Source organism: Branchiostoma lanceolatum, chromosome 15 (assembly GCF_035083965.1).
Source record: "Branchiostoma lanceolatum isolate klBraLanc5 chromosome 15, klBraLanc5.hap2, whole genome shotgun sequence".
Lineage (NCBI taxonomy): Eukaryota > Metazoa > Chordata > Leptocardii > Amphioxiformes > Branchiostomatidae > Branchiostoma > Branchiostoma lanceolatum.
Window position 1 is genome coordinate 1,793,659 of NC_089736.1, and position 18,383 is coordinate 1,812,041.

General features: G+C 44.8%; 1 protein-coding gene across 1 annotated transcript in view; it reads left to right on the forward strand.

The window, feature by feature from the left end:
- LOC136420393 (von Willebrand factor D and EGF domain-containing protein-like) overlaps positions 1-18,383 on the forward strand; it is a 79,050-nt gene that overhangs the window by 21,761 nt on the left and 38,906 nt on the right. Inside the window, exons 2-12 of the mRNA XM_066407277.1 lie at positions 10,942-11,114; positions 11,634-11,862; positions 13,544-13,603; positions 13,900-14,135; positions 14,802-14,891; positions 15,175-15,304; positions 15,585-15,796; positions 15,922-15,995; positions 16,206-16,269; positions 16,519-16,728; positions 17,229-17,443. Of these exons, the coding sequence (XP_066263374.1) occupies positions 10,942-11,114; positions 11,634-11,862; positions 13,544-13,603; positions 13,900-14,135; positions 14,802-14,891; positions 15,175-15,304; positions 15,585-15,796; positions 15,922-15,995; positions 16,206-16,269; positions 16,519-16,728; positions 17,229-17,443 (1,693 nt within the window). The remainder of the gene's footprint in view (positions 1-10,941; positions 11,115-11,633; positions 11,863-13,543; positions 13,604-13,899; positions 14,136-14,801; positions 14,892-15,174; positions 15,305-15,584; positions 15,797-15,921; positions 15,996-16,205; positions 16,270-16,518; positions 16,729-17,228; positions 17,444-18,383) is intronic.

Consider the following 18,383-nt stretch of genomic DNA (forward strand, 5'->3'; position numbering starts at 1 on the left):
CAATAATCAGCCCCCTCCCCTGTTAGTTATCTGTAAGTGTGCTGCTACTTAAACCTTCCATTACAGCTAAACAAGAGCTCCCGTCGCTGTCCTAACATCCGAAACAGACTCGCGGTACATACAAACAGACTCGACTCCCTGTTGAAACATATGTCTTGCCAATGGTTGACACTTACCAGAACCACCTCTCAAGCACGTACACCAGAGTGCGCCATTGCGGAGAACATTTTCCAATTAGACCTCAAGCAGATGTAAAGGGCTTTAGCTTGTTTCTTTGTAAAGCTTTGTAGCGTGTTGTACTTGTTTTAAAAACTCAATCTCCTATCGCCTCAAACGCTTGACTGCACTGAGGTTTGAGCGACCGATGGAAAGACGCAAATGTCATTCAATTACAAGTGGGTTCTCTTTCTCTCTCTCTCTCTCTGTCTCTCTTCTCTCTCTCTCTATCTCTCTTTATTTCTTTATTTGAGTTCATCACAATGTGAAAGGAGGGTCTTTCTATGTTCCTCTCTCTACTCACTCTCTTTCTGTCTGTCTGTCTGTCTGACTGTCTGTCTGTCTCTCTCTCTGTCTCTCTCTCAGTCTCTATCTTTCTCTCTCTGTTTCTCCTAAGTATAAGCCCTATCAGACAAGCTGTCTGCGTGAATGTACGGTTGCCTCGTCCTCACGGTGTCAGACCGAGTATCTAGCCAGTGTTCAGCCCAGATGTGAGGATCATGCAGCATTAGACAGTCGGACTACAGAGATAACGCACTGTTTATTGTTTGTACATTCCCGTCACTGGAGCACCGCGAGAGACCGTGAGAGGTCAGGGGTCAGACGAGACCGTGCCTTACTTGGCTTACCTGCAGCAGACACCAAAACACACCCTGCTGGCACTGAGCGCTTTTCTGTAGCTAATCATATAAATACGGCATATTTGGGTACTCAGAGAAAACGTGCAGAAACATAAGGTCTCTTTCCGTAAAAAAAAGTAAGAAATTGTACTTAGTTTGGTAACTTCGTCAGAGGTGTTAGAGTCAAGAGTAGAGTTACTTGGCCAGAAATCTAATTGGCCCACGATTTAACTATTTCTGGCTAAGGCTTTGTGTGATTTTGCTCCTATTTTGGCCAATCACTGCTATTTCTTTTATTCTTATCCCAAAATGAGTTTTAAGACTAGGAAGGACGAGTAGGACTTATGATACAGCTTGTCTCACTAGTCTGTTGTTAGCTAGGCAGGGTTTTGAAGCGTGCAGGAATTCACCCACAGGAAAACCTCACAGGCACTCTGTAACATTAGCATACCCTTACCACAGCCCACCCGGGTAGAAGGTACACTCAGGCGCTGCAATAACACCGAGGTACTTTTGATGGTGTTGCCGGGTACTTTTCCTGTTGTGGAAGCGATGGAAAGCAGTGCTTCCCTTCTAACACACGCACATGCAGTTGTGAGTTGTAGCATTAGTACGCTTTTACTACAGGCCCACCCGAGTAGTAAGTACACTTCTGCGTAAGCTGGAAGTTTTAGTTTGTTTCCAAGGTCTACACAACAGGTCAGCTACTTGGGTCCTGGGACAGGGTTTTCCTCTGGGTGATTGCCAGAGTTTGTTCGGGGCATGTGGGCCCTGTACTGGTCTGTATAGTCCTCTGGCAATAGCGGCTACCAGACACGGATGTACTTTTGATGGTGTCACTTTTCCTGGTAAATACATCAACTTACAGCAAGGACATTACTTACAGCAACCAACACAGAACTTCTCTGTCTCGTGTTCCAAATTGGGACTATCCAGAGATTTAATTGCTGGTACCAAGGTACGGAACCAGATCTGATCATTGGCTCCCACGGCAGAAATGATACTGTATTGTTCATTTGATGACGTTACTGGGTCTCTTTTCCTTTTAAAGATATCTATACCAACACAGACCTTTAAATCGAGACTATCCAGTGTCAGGCCAGGTTTGATCTCTCACGGCAGCAATGATACCGATGTTCCTTTGATAGTGTCATCGACTCTCTTTTCCTGTTCAAGACATCTATACCAACACAGACCTTTAAATCGAGACTATCCAGTGTCCCATTGCTGGCACTTGGCCAGGTTTGATCTCTCACGGCAGAAATGATGCTGATGTTCGTTTCATGGTGTCACGTAACCGACACTCTTTTCCTGTTGAAGACATCTAAACCAACACAGACCTTTACATTGGGACTATGCAGTGACAGTGTCCCATTACTGGGCCGGGCCAGGTCGGATCTCTGACGGCAGCAATGATGCTGATGTTCGTTTGATGGCATTACCGAGACTATTTTCCTGTTGAAGACATCTAAACCAACTCAGACCTTTAGATTTAGGATATCCAGTGTCCCATTGCTGGCACTGGACCAGGTCTTAGTCCGGTCATTAAGATAATCGCCTCCGCAGCCGCCCTTCCCTCGCTACAAATGTCAAACACGTCATATGTCTTTATCTATAGTGTGAACCACTTCGAACCCTTGACATTGAAGTTTGTATATCGTGATTGAAATTCCTGACATCTTTGCAAGACGTTCCTTTTGCAAGACGTTCCTTTTGCAAGACGTTCCTTGCTTACTTCCTTTGTATCTAAGACATCCTGACGTGCTCCTGACATGTTTGATGATTAGCCTGCTTATTTGCCAGACTCGGGAATTAGTAGATACGGCAGCGAGCAGGCGGATGTACCGTGCGGATGTAGGAAGCCACTCCGAGTAGTTCTGTTTATTGTTTTGACATTCTTTCCTTGTCACGTAGGAGTCTGTGTGCTGATGTTAGGGGGGAGGGGGTAACGTGTTTCTGTTGTCTGGGGGTAATGACAACCTGCTTGGTAAGGTTGATTAGCTATAGAAGGCTCTTTGTTGTAGCGCTAGAGGGGGTACAGAATGTAGGTGGTAACATTATCCTGTTGTGTAGCTTCTCGCTGGAGTGAGAGTAACATCATCCTAGATCTGCTGTTATTTCGTTCATTACGATACCCTTTAGTCGTATCACGACAATTCCTACAGGGTTCATCATACATGTAAATGTACAGACATATAGATTGCAAGACTAAAAGGAACATATGTATACATAAAGGAGTTCTATAAGGAGTTGTATAGAACATAAGATGATGATAATTACATAAAACAGATCCTACTATAGAAACTGTGGACAGTGAGAAGAGGTGGGACGAGGTCATAGGGGGTAAGGAAAGAAATTGCGGCAACATAAAAAGAACAGGAAGGAAATGTAGGTCGTAGCGCGATGTCGTTACCACAAATTGTGATAGATGAATGAGAGCATGACTATTCTAATCTACTCAAGTCATAGACGCTAAAGCCGATTGAAATATATCCCCTTATTTATTGTGATATATTTACTGTTCCGTATACCTGGCTTAAGCGCGACTTTGTGCGTGTGGAACCTTAAATCTTTAGGATGAGAGCCGGATCAATTAAACACAAATCTTCCACCGTTTGTTTTCCCGGGGAATCCCGGGTTTGTGGGAGCTGCATATCCCCACGGGTATTTTGGCTACCCTGGATTCCCCGGGCGCCCGTGGTTATTTATTTGAGGGAAACTACTTGTTTATTCTAACCCTGGATGTAAACAAACATGACAGCCGCAGCAAAGACAACAACCTGTCCGGCGGTCCGGACCAGCCTCTCTGAATGGTTCCGCTTTTCCCGCGTTTGTGTCTCTCTCCCGGGCCGCTAGGGACTCGTGAAACGCTGCTGTTTATTTGGAAGATAAGCTCATACCTGCCCAATTATCGGAGCAGCGCACGGAAGCCGGCACGTACCCACACAAGCATCGTGGTAACCCCCCCCCCCTCTAAAGGCGAGGGCAACCTGGTTGCCAGACTGTCCGACTGAGCCGCACTCTTGCCTCTCTCGGCACGTCCCTTGTCCCACTTGTGCTTTTCTTACCGCGATAAGTGTTCTAACGAGACCAGCAAATAGTGAAAGTCATTTCTGAGGACGCACGAAACAGGTTCATTGGAGCGGTGTTCTCATCGAAATTCCGATTTTTTCTCTTTCTTTATTCCTAAATCTATTCATGTGGCAAAAAAATCCACCATAATTAGTTACATGTATCATCAGTCAAATGCTGACTAGTTTCGTTTCAGGCGAGACAAATGTTTTGACGAGAGGCCACCAAAGCCCCGACCAAATCGCTGTAAGGAGAGGCAAAGTAGAATTCGGACCCAAATTCCGGGCTCCCGAAAACGTCAGCTAGATCGGGGTGGTTTCGGTATTGAGCCCAACGTGTGGATTACTCTACAGAAACAAACGTTTATTGGATCTAAAACTTAAAGGTATCTGGAAAATCACTAGAAGTAGGAGCGAATGACGGGAGATGATGGAGGAGAGCCCCCTTAGGTCACACCTGCACCATTGCCTGATGAGTTCCATCTGCGGCAGATGTCTCTACTTAGCACATCATGACAGACTTGTAACTCCTGATAATTGAATAATTCGGGTTGGAATGGAAATTTATCATTATCTGTGGTGTAGACGATCTATTAGTGTCATTGAAATATCCAGGTTTTCTCTTATTGTTTGCTAATTATCTTTTCACCGGTGTTGATCTGCTAGTTAGCTTTCAACGTATACATAAGAAAATAATCAATGGATATTCGTCATTTTTGTGGATCAACCTAGACCTACGAAAGAAGTGAACGCATTCAAGGCATGGCCTGTAATAAGATTTGGACCCCTGGCCTGATAAAGCGGTATCCCCTCGACCTCGTAGCTTTTCAATTATAGCCAACATTGGGTCTGCAAGCTACGCGTGTGTCAATCCTTTTATGTAAATCATATTTAGGACTTTATGCTGCTTCTGCATCATCAGGCGCCTTTCCTTATGCTCTAGGATAATGTTTGCAAGACTTTATCAGTCTTCTCCACAAGTGAATCTATTTCGGACCAATCAAATGAACGATCTGAGGGACTGCTTCTGCATCATCAAGTGCCTTTCCTTATGCTCTGGGATAATGCTTTCAAGGTTTTATTAGTCTTCTCCACAAGTGAATCTATTTCGGATCAATCAAATAAATGATCTGGAGGACAGAGTCCTCTTGCCGTTGACAAGTGGCTACCGTCTCTCTGACTTGTCAGCTAAAATAAAACACGCGGTTCCTCAGGGTGCCGTTCGTCTCAGACGCGTGGCGGGGGAATTAAGGCTGGTTTCCCCCGGGTCAGGCACCACATGCTTCTATGTAACCTTCATAACTGCAGATAACACGGGTCTATTAGTGGAGACGGTGTTCTGTACGGTAATGTCGTTTGTAAATTGGTCTAAGGAGGCAATCGTCCCCCCCCCCCCATGGGTATCCCAACACTTCTACTAGTGAGTGATTTATACTCTTGCTAGTGGTACAGATGTACAGGGTTGTAGTTGACGTAGTCTGCTCCTCTCATCTATCCATCTTTTCTGCCGCAACCAATCTCTCCTATAGCCAGTGCCCATTCGAACAGCCTGTCGCCATCACGGGCTCGACTGTTGATAGTGATGATGACAGCCAGTATCTCGTTCAAACATCTTCATTCTGTTTCGCTGGTTTAGCAAATATTGTGTGAAGACATCCTACTCCCTTGGTAGCCTTGGGCCTGTCGTTATTTTGACTGTGTGTGATACACCACTAGTTGGTCTGGACAGGCTGATAACGAGACACCGACCTCAATTGGCTCTGCATAGCGGGAGCGTCTGGCCGGTGTATCGGACCGTCATCTCATCACTTACTCTCCAAGCAGAGCACTGGGTCCGGCTGAGTTTTGACGTGTTTTTATGCGTTTTTGTCGGGCTTTCTACGTTGTCGTGTTTTTTGTTTAAATCTCGCCTACCCACATTGAGATGGTGTGGGTTGGTGAGATTTAAAAAAAAAACATGACAACGTAAAAAGCCCGACTAAAACGCCAAAAAACACGCCAAGAAGCAGCCTCTGCTTGGAGAGTACGCATCACTGCCGGGCGGAGAAGGCTGAGTGTGAGGTCCGGAATTCTAAGCGTTCATTCTCCCCAATTAACGTTACCATTCCTGATATATCCTCTACAAGATGTTTGATTACGCTCGGTGTTGGGTGATTCGTATTTCAGCTGAGATCCAATGACGGTTTCATTAATGGAAATAAACACGACTTGAAGGACGAGGAATAGGATCTCTCAGCACTGCGTGGCAGACACGTCTGAACATAGACTCTTGATTGTTCACTGAGTGTCCTTGTCCCTTCAAGGCTTCTTTGTAACAAGCTAGTCTCTACCAGGCACCTTAGGTTGCTGACAGAGCAGTAGAAAGTGATCAAGTAGGCTACTATCGATAAACTAGTACCACGGGTTGCTGTAGCTCAACGTTTGCAAAGAACTAGATGTAGGTCTGGTGACAAGGACAGGACAAAATTACAGAACAGGGCGTGCCCATTCTTCACCAGCCTGATACATACCTCTAGCAAGCTAATCTTGCTCACAGTCACTGACGAAAAGTAGTGGATGCTACTTGAAACGTCTGACCGTTTCCAAAATCATATCCAGTTGCTTGAGTATCAAATCAAATCAAATCAATCTTTATTCAAGCAAACTGGCAGACATTAAAATTCTGAATTGATTTGCTTTGACATGGCAGCAATTTAAAAGCATTTCAAATGACTTAAAAGCATTACAAACATTTTAAAATTTATAAGGGAGTTGATTAAACGAAACGAACACATTAAAAGCTGTACACTTTACACTGTGACATACACTTAACACTGTTACACTGTGATAACTGCTTTATTGGCGTATCTTATTACCTGGATGTCTACTCTTCATCGACGAATCTGATACATATGCAAGGTATTAATCACTTGAAATTTCTTAAATTAAACTATATGTCCCACAGTCAGGTAATGTACATGTAACTGTACACTTCCTCCCCCGGTTGTATCCCCAGTATGACGCGTGTCTGGTCTTACCCTGTTTGTAGCGCCCTGCACGAGTCGGTCGTTAACACTGTGGGGTACGTGTAGACTAATGGAAATGAGGATGAGGAGGGTAGTTATCATTGATAGGCTGGGGTTACAAGAAACGTTACTCATAAAGTTGAATCAGACACACTGATGAATGATGATAAAGGATGACTGATAAACAAGAAAGAGGAGCGAGGTAGATCGTAAGCGACGATTACTTTACACAAACGTTAACGTCAAAATACCCATCACGATCTAGAGAGGAAAGTGTACAATTGTGACGTATTGGCTTTGCTGGATACGTCACACAAGATAGACAAGATCGGCGATTTGGGAAGCTTTTTCTCTTGCCAGAAGTAAACTTTAGCATTTCTCACCACCAGCCTGTGGCACTTAATGACAAGAACACCTGTCTACTGAACCTCTGTGTGATTAAAGGCACTTCCCGCCGTTCTGGCCGATCTGTGACGGGTCTGAGGTTCTTTAGTCTTCACCTTCCAACATGCTTCAATCATTACAGAAATCAGAGCCCGGTTAGTAGTGGGTGGGCAGCCAGAATTCTTTTGAGGCGTTTTGGGGGCAGAGGAAATAGGACAAGTGGGTGGTATTTGAATCAATGACACCTGCAGATAGACAAAAACGGTCTATTCTTTCCAACAAGATCAAACTACAGTATTCCTGAAGGCGAGGTCGTATGGTTAAACCGGCTGTAGCATACCATGCATAGGACAGGATGTTTGAATATATAGACGGGCCCAAGGTTTATGTGCACGGCCTTGGACCCGCCATGGTATGACTAGGATATGCCCTTGATAAATGGGTGTTTATAACAAGGTCATTGCGGGTCAAGTACAGAGGCGAAGGGCAAGTGGGGAGATCAGCCATGATGACCTTCGTGAAACATTCTATGTCAGTCGCAGAGGTCAATGTCAACAGTGGTGTCAAGTGGGTGCGAGGAACAGATTCAAGTCACCCGTCGCTTTGTTTTTCGGACGATAAATTTCGTAGCTCATAACATGTCAGTGGGGGTGAGATTGGCGCGAGGTTCTGTTAGAGTCGGCGGGAAACAGCGCAGGACGGACCGGCCGGCTGTTCCCAGCCTTACCGGCTCAGGTCACGCCAGGCCATGGGCAAGGTCGTCCTGTAGAACACCTGATACATGGCGGGAGAATCAGGTGATGACTGCCCCGAGCTGCGGACAGCTGGGCCAGCAGGAGTCACGGATAAACGTGAATACATGCCGAGTAGACGAAACTGTAAACCTTAGGCTGGGATTTGAACTTGAAGGGAGAAATGATATGTCATAATGGCTTGACAATCTGGCATCCAGACAGCGATGGATTTCGATCATTTCATCTCTCTTGGGTGGCGAATTTGACTATTACACAAGTTTTCCAACCGAAAGATAATATTCACATGTCTTTATCTTTATTCGAAGATCGTTCGAAGATCGTAAAATTTCCCAACTCCTTGTCATAGAAATCTTCTGATAAGCTACGTGGCATGCCTTTGGCTTCTTTCCCTTACTTTAACATACCACCTTTCCCTAAGATACCCCTATCCCACCCTCCAAGATCTCGCTCCAGGCCTCTTTAATAAAGATAAGAAGCAGCAGTAATCTCGCTAAGACCAGGAATGTCGTCTGTTCGGTGTGTAGATCCCTGAAGTGTCACAGAGAACATCAAGACTCCCCAAAGTCGGGCCGTTTTCCGTTGTCAAGGAAACGCTTCGGCAAGTGGGATTAAGTCTTTACGAGTGTTGTGTTGTATGTTGGGTGGTTGGTTTATTTCAAATGACATGTGAAACTTAATTGCATCCTAGGTTATAAGAAGAAATACACGGTGTCCCTGGAATTTATGATGGCAAGGACCACCTGATGTTTAATGATTGCTTGATTGATGAAGACCTCAATTGTATGTTTTAATATAGACTTTCTAGCCTCCAAGTAGCTATTTTCAGGAAAGATTATACCTGCCTGTCACGCACAAAACAAGGAGTTGGGAAATTTTACGATCTTCGATTCCCTTCCAACGTACTTGTAGAACAATTTCGACTTTTGTTGAGATCTGTAGATCTTGACAGAAATGTCAAAGTAGAGCCATTAAAGAATGGCCAATTTAAATAATTGGGAATTTTTTCAGGCCCATTCGCACTACTCTACGGCAAGGGAAACATAAATACGCGTTAAAACGAACTTTGTGTGGACTGACACCTCTGTGGTCCCCAGGTTGCATAACGGGAATGTTTTCAGCAGAAAGAACCACTGATAAGATTCCAGCCATACTGTTGCCATGGCGACGGAATGTAGCTTTAGGTCGACACGCTGTGTTTTGGTGGATTTCTGGTCATTAGAATGTTGCCTTTATCCGCACAGACCCCTGTTATGTAGATAACCGGCTTTTCTTCACTCCTTCTCCTGTCAACTTGAGGAAAGTGCGATGACCTTGACGTAACCTTGAAGGGATACGTCGTAAAGAAAGGCCTTAAAAGGTCAAAGGAGACTGGCATGTACCGAGGATTAGAGCCCGTCGTGGCGTTTTACAGCCAAGAGTCTGCAAGGTCGCACACACAATACACAACTTAAGGCTTTCCCACTCTCCTGCTAGACAAACGTCTGTGCCTCGTGTTATTTACCGGGTAGGTGCCAGTCTGGAGGGTAAGTAACCGGGTTACCCTGGTTTGGTCAAGTACGGGTGACCTAGTTCTCAAGTGGCCCCAGCCATCTCCAGCCGCTACAGGTGTTTGGCGTGAGCGATGTTTCCCTCCGCTGGCTGTTCCGGCCTCCCCGTGTCGCCAGTCTGCGGCCCGGCCCGCTACTGTTCTCCTGCAGCCGGCAGAACTCTGCAAACAGCGCCGGCTTCCGGTCTGGTCCCGGGCACGGGACGGTTCACTGGAGTTTAGGGGAGAGGGGTGGGAGAGGGGTGGACCGTTATATTCATAACAGACTTGGTCATGCAGGGTGTTTTTTTTGGGGGGGGGAGGGAGGTCTAACGTGTGGGTCCTGATAGTAAACTCTCTACACCCCTCGAATAGAATTAGAAAGAAATGTAAATCACAGGAAAGAGGCAGATTCTGTATATTATTATATTGAAGGAGCCGTATATACTTGTCCGTTGTCCTAAACTGTGTATTCAATGAAGACGTATTGCAAATCAAAGAATGGTAAGGGATTGGCGTCCAGACCTTTTCGCCAAGTCTATTTATCAACACCTGGTCTTACATAACCTGCCGTTCCTTTTCAACGGTGGTGCTCTCTAATCGTTCTTGTCGCTGACAAATCCTCAAACCAAACAAACGAACAGACTTCAGTAAGTCGCTGTTGACCCATCCCAGACTGTGCGATCCGGTCTTGTTTAGACATAGTGAGCTCTCAAGGACTCTGGTTGTCCCCTTTAGGGTACCTGTGGCCTTGCCTGGCGGTTGAAGTTATTTTCAGTATTACATAAGTCAAACTCACGGTCATTGATGGCATCAGACTCGCAGCTGAAATAATCTCTAGGACTTCAGCTTCCAAACTGTAAATCCACAGACCAAATAAACACGCTGTTAAACAGTTAAAGGAAATGCAGCGCTTCTGATGATGTACGAACATCTGTATCTGTTTTCATCAGTCGGTATTAATCACGCGCACACCTCTGTGTTCTACGTATCCATATCACACCAGCATCATTGCTGTCCACTACGTGCGTCCCTAGCGACCACAGTTGGTACGACAAACTGTACTGGAACATGTGCCACTTTCCTAGCCCCTAGCTGTGCAGTATCAAAACTGATGTCACGCAGCTGATTTGATAAATCATCGCTTCCATTTTGTTCTCACTTGTTTCCAATTGTGCACCTAGCGGCCACTCAGTACTCTGCATGCTTGGTGGACGTAATCCGTAAACATATGAATGTCTTTGCATGTCTTTTTGCGGCGATTGTACGTCGTTGAAGTGGTGTGGATATATATTAGAGACGTTATAAGTGATTAGTTATAAGAACACAAATTAATCAAACACTTGTATTGTGTTTCTCCTCCAGCGTTCCCCGAGTGCGCCCCTAGCGGCCATGTGGTGCTCGACAACCCGTACCGGAGCGTGGAGGTGGCGGATGTGCCGCAGGCGCGGCGGCTGTGTGACCGGGACCTGCAGCCCGGCTGGTACAGACTACAGCTCCACGGCAAGGACGCACAGATACCGACGTCATGCGTGGAGGTCGGTGGGAATCGGCTTTGGTTGGAAAAACCACAAAGCTGTAGGATAAACAATCAATAAACGCTCTGAAATAGAAACAGAAATTCAGAGCAAGCTGGACGAAAGAAACGCTAGATGACATATCACAATCATTCAGGTTTGTCCTAAGGACATTTTCCGGCGTACCAGTCAATTTTGTTATCTATTCAGCCCAAATAAATGCGTGGAGGCGAGAGCTGGTTTAGGTTCGAAAGAATAGTTAAGGTGTAAAATACAATAAAAGAAACAAATTGCCCGGCACATTTGACGAAAGAATGCCTGTGTTGCCGGGCAAAGACTGCCTTTTATGACCACTTTGGTCTCATCCGACGCATCATTATGTCAGATGCCGGACGTGATGTCATGACTAATGTGATGTGATCACAGTGATGTGATAGTACCACATTAGATTTTACAAATGAGTACATTTCGGGCATCTAACACGTTTAGCTAGGTCTTTACTTCATGTCGCATAATCTAAATTTGGATTCTTTCTTGTAGATGAACCACTGCGGGACCCAGGCGCCAATCTGGCTGTCCCTGGGGGACGGGAGCCTCCCCACCCCCGGGCAGACCGGGGCGTACACCGGCTGCGTGGTGTGGGGCTTCCCGGGGCAGACCCCTGACTGCTGCCTGCTGCGCATGCCCGTCAAGGTCCGCAACTGTGGGGACTACTTCGTGTACCATATACAACCCGCGCAGGGATGCATGATGGCGTACTGCGCAATAGGTATGTATATATCCGTCCGCAATATAATTGTTGGATTAACAGTCTATTTCCTTCCACATACGTCCTTCCATATCTTCATTACACGATTTTTGACATGCTATGACATGTACAGGACTGACTGTCGACAATTACAAGGGAATGTTCCCAATTTTCTGTTGTAGCACGCGTACGGTGGATATGTCAAAGGGACATAAGCTACACAGAAGTGGGAAAGTTCAAACGTCCCCTAGGCAGAATTGCCCTATATTTGCAATGAAGATCCGATCTGAGATTGTCTGCAGGGAAAGACACGTGTTATTTACTGCCTAGTGTGACGACCTGTCTGACTCCTTCCGCAGTTTTCTTAACTCGGTGATTCTGTTTCAAAGAACTCTGTTGGCTCCGCGCCACTTCTAGTGACACGTTCACTTCAGTTGACTTCTCAAGGTCCTCATATCGTCTTTCTTATTTGATATCCTTAACAGGATTATGTAGAGCGAGACGAGTGGGTGTCAGTAGCGCTGCTGCACCTATTAGTAAAGTTTGAACGCTTGCCAAGTTTGTTAACCTGAAGTTGAATTGACGTCTGTCTGTGACTGCCGCGAATCTGCTGGCAATTACGCTGGCGAATCTTCTGCCACCTTTACTTTCCAGTCTTGCTACAAAATTGGATCATGTTCAGAAGAGGTCGTATGCTTTAAACCGTTGTTCCCAAACGGATCCTCGGTAGTTACTACCCCAGTACTGCCAATTCTCCGCGTACACGCGATGTTGATGACGTTGGTTTGGAGGCATAGTGGAGAGCGGTTCATTAGTAGGCGTTAGTGTGACGCCAACCTCGTTCGTGTCACATACAGTATGGCAGCAGGCATAAGCTTTGCACATTCTCCAAGGTAAAAGCCTCTCTAAGTCCTCAATATCATTAGATTATTAAAACAGTATCATAACTATTCCGGCTGCTCAGGACAGACGTACAGGAAAAAGAAGAAGTTGACGAATGCGAAAGAACAGGATTTTAACAGCTTCCAGCCGCTCCAGTGCCCCAGAACATGAACGCGTGTGTACCCGCTGGCTGCCTCCCAAACTCTGGGCCCTCAGTGTTATCTAGCTATTGTTGGCAACCTTCCTTCAGGATCAAGAGGTCGGGGGTTCGACTCCAGGTCTAACCGCCGAGGTCCTGAACTGTGATCATACAGGGGGACCTTTTAAGCCGCCTGTTGTTTTATGTTTCCATGAGAGCCGAGGTTATTTAACTCGCAGATGATGTTATTTTTTCCGAGTCCGACAAAGGGCTGCAAATTTCCCTAGATAGATTAAAAGACTTTTGTACAAAATGGAAACTTCAAGTTAATCTAAAGAAAACGAAAGCTATTATCTTCAACAAATCTGGCCAGTCACGTTTGTGAAGGTTAGACATCCAGGTAACCAATATATAAAGAGAATTCAAACTCAAACGACTGGATACGAATTCGGAGATTTAATTCAGAGAATAATCTGGCCAGTCATTTCCAAAACAAACATTCTCGTATGGGCAAAACACCTACTGCTACTTGGGTCTGAATATCACCTCATCGGGCAGCTTCTCCCTTGCAAAGAAACAACTTTGAAACTGTGTGCATGCAGGGGGGACCTTTTAAGCCGCCTGTTGTTTTATGTTTCCATGAGAGTCTAAGTTGTTGAAACTGTGTACTGTGTCCCACAGGTGAGCGCGCCAAGTGCCAGCCCGGAATGTACTCAGCGGACGGGTACGAGCCATGCAGAAGTAAGTCATGCACGAGTGCCCTCTAACGGGCCATGTGAGCACTGCAGTTAGTCATATTCTCTGCAACGATCTGTATGGTGTTTTACAATGTGTCTAAAGATTCTATGTAATGCCTGACCATTGCACATAACATTTTTCTCAGACATTTCTTTTTCGTACAGACTTAACATGACCTTGTGATGGTACACTGGTGGTGCCTTGCATTTTGATTTCGTCACCCATTTTCGTCACCCATTTTCAAAAATAATGGTTTTACCATAATTTGGAATCTTCTTTGTATGTTTTTTTTCCCGCAGAACCACATCCCACCTTGACAGCCACACCCTTCATCAGACCGGCTGTGGTTGGTCGGACCGTATACCTGAACTGCTCCCACCAATCAGAGGCTTCGGATGACTCAGATGACGTGGAGTACGAGGTCACGTGGTTCCGTGAGAGGTATAACGGGGAGAGGGTGGAGATCACCATGGCGAAAACACAACAGCCGTTCTCCCTGCTCCGGAGGGGGTCGCAGTGGAGGGTCGGAGAGACGGTAAGGATTGGAATATTAAACCTGCGGCACAGCTGTGAGGGATCTAATATCAGTAATGAACAAACTGAAGAGCCTAAGCAAATGAACAAGCAATCATGCACATGCACATGCACTACTCCGGTTCGCATTGAAGGGACGGAGAGACGACAAGGAGTTAAAAACTAAAACCTACAGCACATTTCAGTAATGAAGCAAATCAACAGACAATTATGCAAGTAAGAAATGACGAAACAGCAAATAGACACTTCTTGACACGATCCTTCAACCCCTTCTTGAGTTATTCTCTCTCAAAGTCTGAAACAAAATCGGACCCCTGCAGTTAGAAAAAAATATGCTGCGGTTAGCCCACGATCAATTTACAGTTATTAGATCATTTTCTAAAGATGTCCAGCACGCGAGGTATCAAAATCGGAAGTTTTGCAGCAGTACCACAGGAAGCCACCAGTTGGCTCGTAATCAAACTTGTCCTAATGCTGTCCACAAACATACAATCACACAAATGACACCGAAACATTAACCCGGTCGAGTAAGTAATTATTTCACAGGACTGAATTTCAGCTGAGAGGTAGTCCTCACATTCATTGTCTTGACGAATGCGATTTTCTTGTCAAAGGTAATTCAGAATCGTTTTTTTCTTTATTGACGTGTTTCCAATTCCCCATACAGGTGCTGTGTAAGGTACAGGCGTACTACATTGACACCCCAGAACTCAGGGAGGCCGGATTGGAGAGCGCGCCTTTCTTCGCTGGCATGAAGGTACCTGTAGAGAAGGATAAAATCTGTCATCATGAATAGTTGACTTCCAAAGCAAAACCTTCTTGTGTTCATCTTTCGAGTACCTGCATTCTACACTTTGTCACAGAGAATTCAGTTAATCTCGTTTCATCAATAGTCACCAATTTTCAAGCTTGATGACCTGACCACTTGGAACATGTGACCTGGCGGACACGTCAGTTTAAAAGGGGTCAAATGTGCCTGGGAACCTGTTCAATCAAAATTTTTTGTCATCTGTACCAACACACTTCTTTTGTCCAACTAGATCTACCCACTGCAGTCAGTGATACAGGAAAACGGCAAAACACATGAGCTGACCTTTGAACTCACCGTTCCCGTCGTGTGCCAGTCCGACATTTGTAGACTGAAGATTCCGCTCAACGTCAGAGACAAGGGTATGTTGACCTTGTATATACTCTTGTATATGTAAGGCCTGAATCATCAAATTTGACTGCTTACATATTCAAATTCTTAATAGTATTGATTTTGGTTTGAAAGTCGACATTTTTTAAGTTCCAATGACATGTGTACATTCTTGGAAGTTTGAATAGTGTGCGCTACTGAAAGGGGGTTTCGTGTTGTTTTGAAGTAAGTTTTTCCTGAAATCATGATACCTTTAGCTTTTTTAAGCGTCTTTGCTTATATGGAGATATCTGACTCCCGTGTATCCCCCAGACGGAGCGCTACCGCCCGACATCGCGCTCTCCGAGTGTACAGTAGAGATCCCCTCCCAGCCCTGCACACTCCACCACTGCGGCAAACATGTAGTGCGCATGTCTGCTGTTACCGACTTCGTGGCGGACGGGAAACGGAAGAGCGTCATCCTGACCCAGGAAGTGAAAAGTGAAGACCAGAACTGGCTGATGTATGATCCGGAAGATATTGAGGTATGGGGTAAAGGTTGCGACCTCATTAACCATTAACTGTTCTTCTAGACCACTTTGCAAGTTTGTGGGGAAATGGTGGTGTAGTTGGTCAAACTTAACCCTCCTGTGACCTTGTGTTCCTTAAGGTAGTTGTGGAAGACGTCCCGACGGCGCGCTGCTACTCCTTCACGGACCCACACGTCATCACCATGGACGGCACGTACGTCATCGATCACATGATGCTATTTCCAATCACGTGATGTCTAGTACAGCTAGTACACCAAACTTAAGCTTTTTGGCCCTTTCAATATTTACAATTACAACCCTTTTGCTTTTAAGTTTTATCCAGTAAATATCTTTATGCATGTAATGCTTGTGGACGGTATCCTATCTTTCAGGATGTTTTAAAGACTAACCTTATTTCTTACAGAATGTACGACTCCTACAAAGCTGGTACCTTCATCATGTACAAAAGTAACAGAAGGGACTTTGAGGTGAGTCTTTGCGTTCCCATTTCTTCCCTCCTCATTTCTGAAACTGTGCTAAAATCTAGACCGTAATTGTACGGGGCCACAATTACAACAGAACCTGTTTTTATATAGATACACTACGAAATTAGCTAAGGACCTGTACAGATGAAAGTTGAGATGTAGTAGAAATTTTCAGTCCTATAATGCTAAATGCTGTACATTTTGATATGGAAAAAATGGTTTTCTTAAATTAAAATCCTGTTGACGTCACAGGTTCACGGCCGTGCGTGGAACTGCGGCAGCCCCTTCCGTCCGGTCGCCTGTCACTGCGGCTTCGTGGCGCGGGAAAATGCTGACGTCATTTCCGTCGACATGTGCGACGGTAATCCCGGGGAGACCACTGCGCAGGTGCGGGTCAAGAGCGAACTTCCGCTCGCGCCTGGTGTGGAGATAACCGAGATGTATGATGGGAAGAGAGTTGTGGTAAGGGCTTTTCCTTCTGTTCCTTCTGTAAAGTAATCGCAAAGTTTTGTGACGTTTATGACGAGATGTCTTCAATACTGCAACGGTAAGGCAATACACCTATCATAGGATTTATGAATGAAGTGTATGAACTTAGAAGTTTATTTATTTTCTAAAAGATTTCTAAAGCCTATTTCTTATATTTTATACGGTCAATAATGCTGTCAACACTTCATGTATTTGTCATCTTCCCTGTGGTAAGGTCACGTTTCCAAACCAGCGGTAACGTAAAGTATGATATATATAAAAGACCGCAAAGCACACAAAATTTCAAAAGATTAGTCATGAGCGTAATTTGCGTATATTTCTTGACATAAATTTCAATTTTTCGTTCCCACACATAGAATTGTAATCCCGTCATTAGTTACTGATTCTAGCATACTGGTAGGCCCGCACGAATGATGCTTAACTAAGATGCTACAAATTGCTTTAGTATGTTGAATCGTGTGTTGTTCCCAAAGGTGTTCTTCCCATCCGGCGCGTTCGTGCGAGCGGACATCGCGGGCTGGGGCATGTCGCTCACCCTGCAGGCGCCCGGCCGGGACTTCAACAGCACGCGCGGGCTCTGCGGGACGTTCGACGGCAACGACAAGAACGACTTTCACGACAGTCAGGGCCGACTTATGGCATTGTCGCAAAACTTCGGCCAGGTCATCGAGTTTGTGGAGCAATGGAGGTGCGTTTTGTCGTCTTTTTCTTCTCTAGCAACATATCAATCAAAACTACTAATCAGAGTCCCGAGAGGACTAAAATCATCTTATCAGTAGTAAGTAATGTCATGATATGATGAATCGATGACCTGCCTTCAGTGAAACTGGGGACAAATGACGATGCCGTACACTTGTGTCACACAACACTTTTATTTCATTATTTCATAATTACAATGTGTTAGACACTTGTGCATCTGGCTATGTCCTACAACACTTTTATTTCGTTATTTCATAATTACAATGTGTTAGACACATTTTTTCATTTCCTACACTTTTTTGGGTATAGCCAGTACCCAACTCCATTTCTGTAGCCTTTAACACAAAGTTGCACGAACACTACAACAGAGTCCGCTAGTTGTGGTGTGTGTTCGACTCCCAAACTATTTCTTATAAGTTCTAAGCGATAAATAAGCAATATATACAGTTACAATTAGTATGGGAAGGCGTTGAACCCGCGCCCTCCAGACAACAAAATACACTCTTCCCACTAGTAAGGGAGCTAAATTGATATACCCATTCCACAAGATAAAGCTATGGCATGCATTGATTTACCATTTTGAAGCTTTTCGCATTCACTGCAAGCCGTAGAAGTAATCATTTTACCATGCATACTAGTTTAGGATATTGAAATCAACTGTACATTTAGATTAAGATATCATAAAATGTCATAGTTTTTATAAGCTAGGAGTTACATTTTTCTTGGCAGGATGTTTTCTGCGGCCATTATGAAAATTACATTGTTCCTAATATACATCATGATCACTATGATAATAGTAACATCAAAATTGAAAACGTACAATTTTGCCCCATGCAAGAGCCTGGTTGACCATTCACAAATACAAATATATGTACATGAAACATTTAGCATTACCACATACAAAATTCCTACAAACTAAGATACAAAGA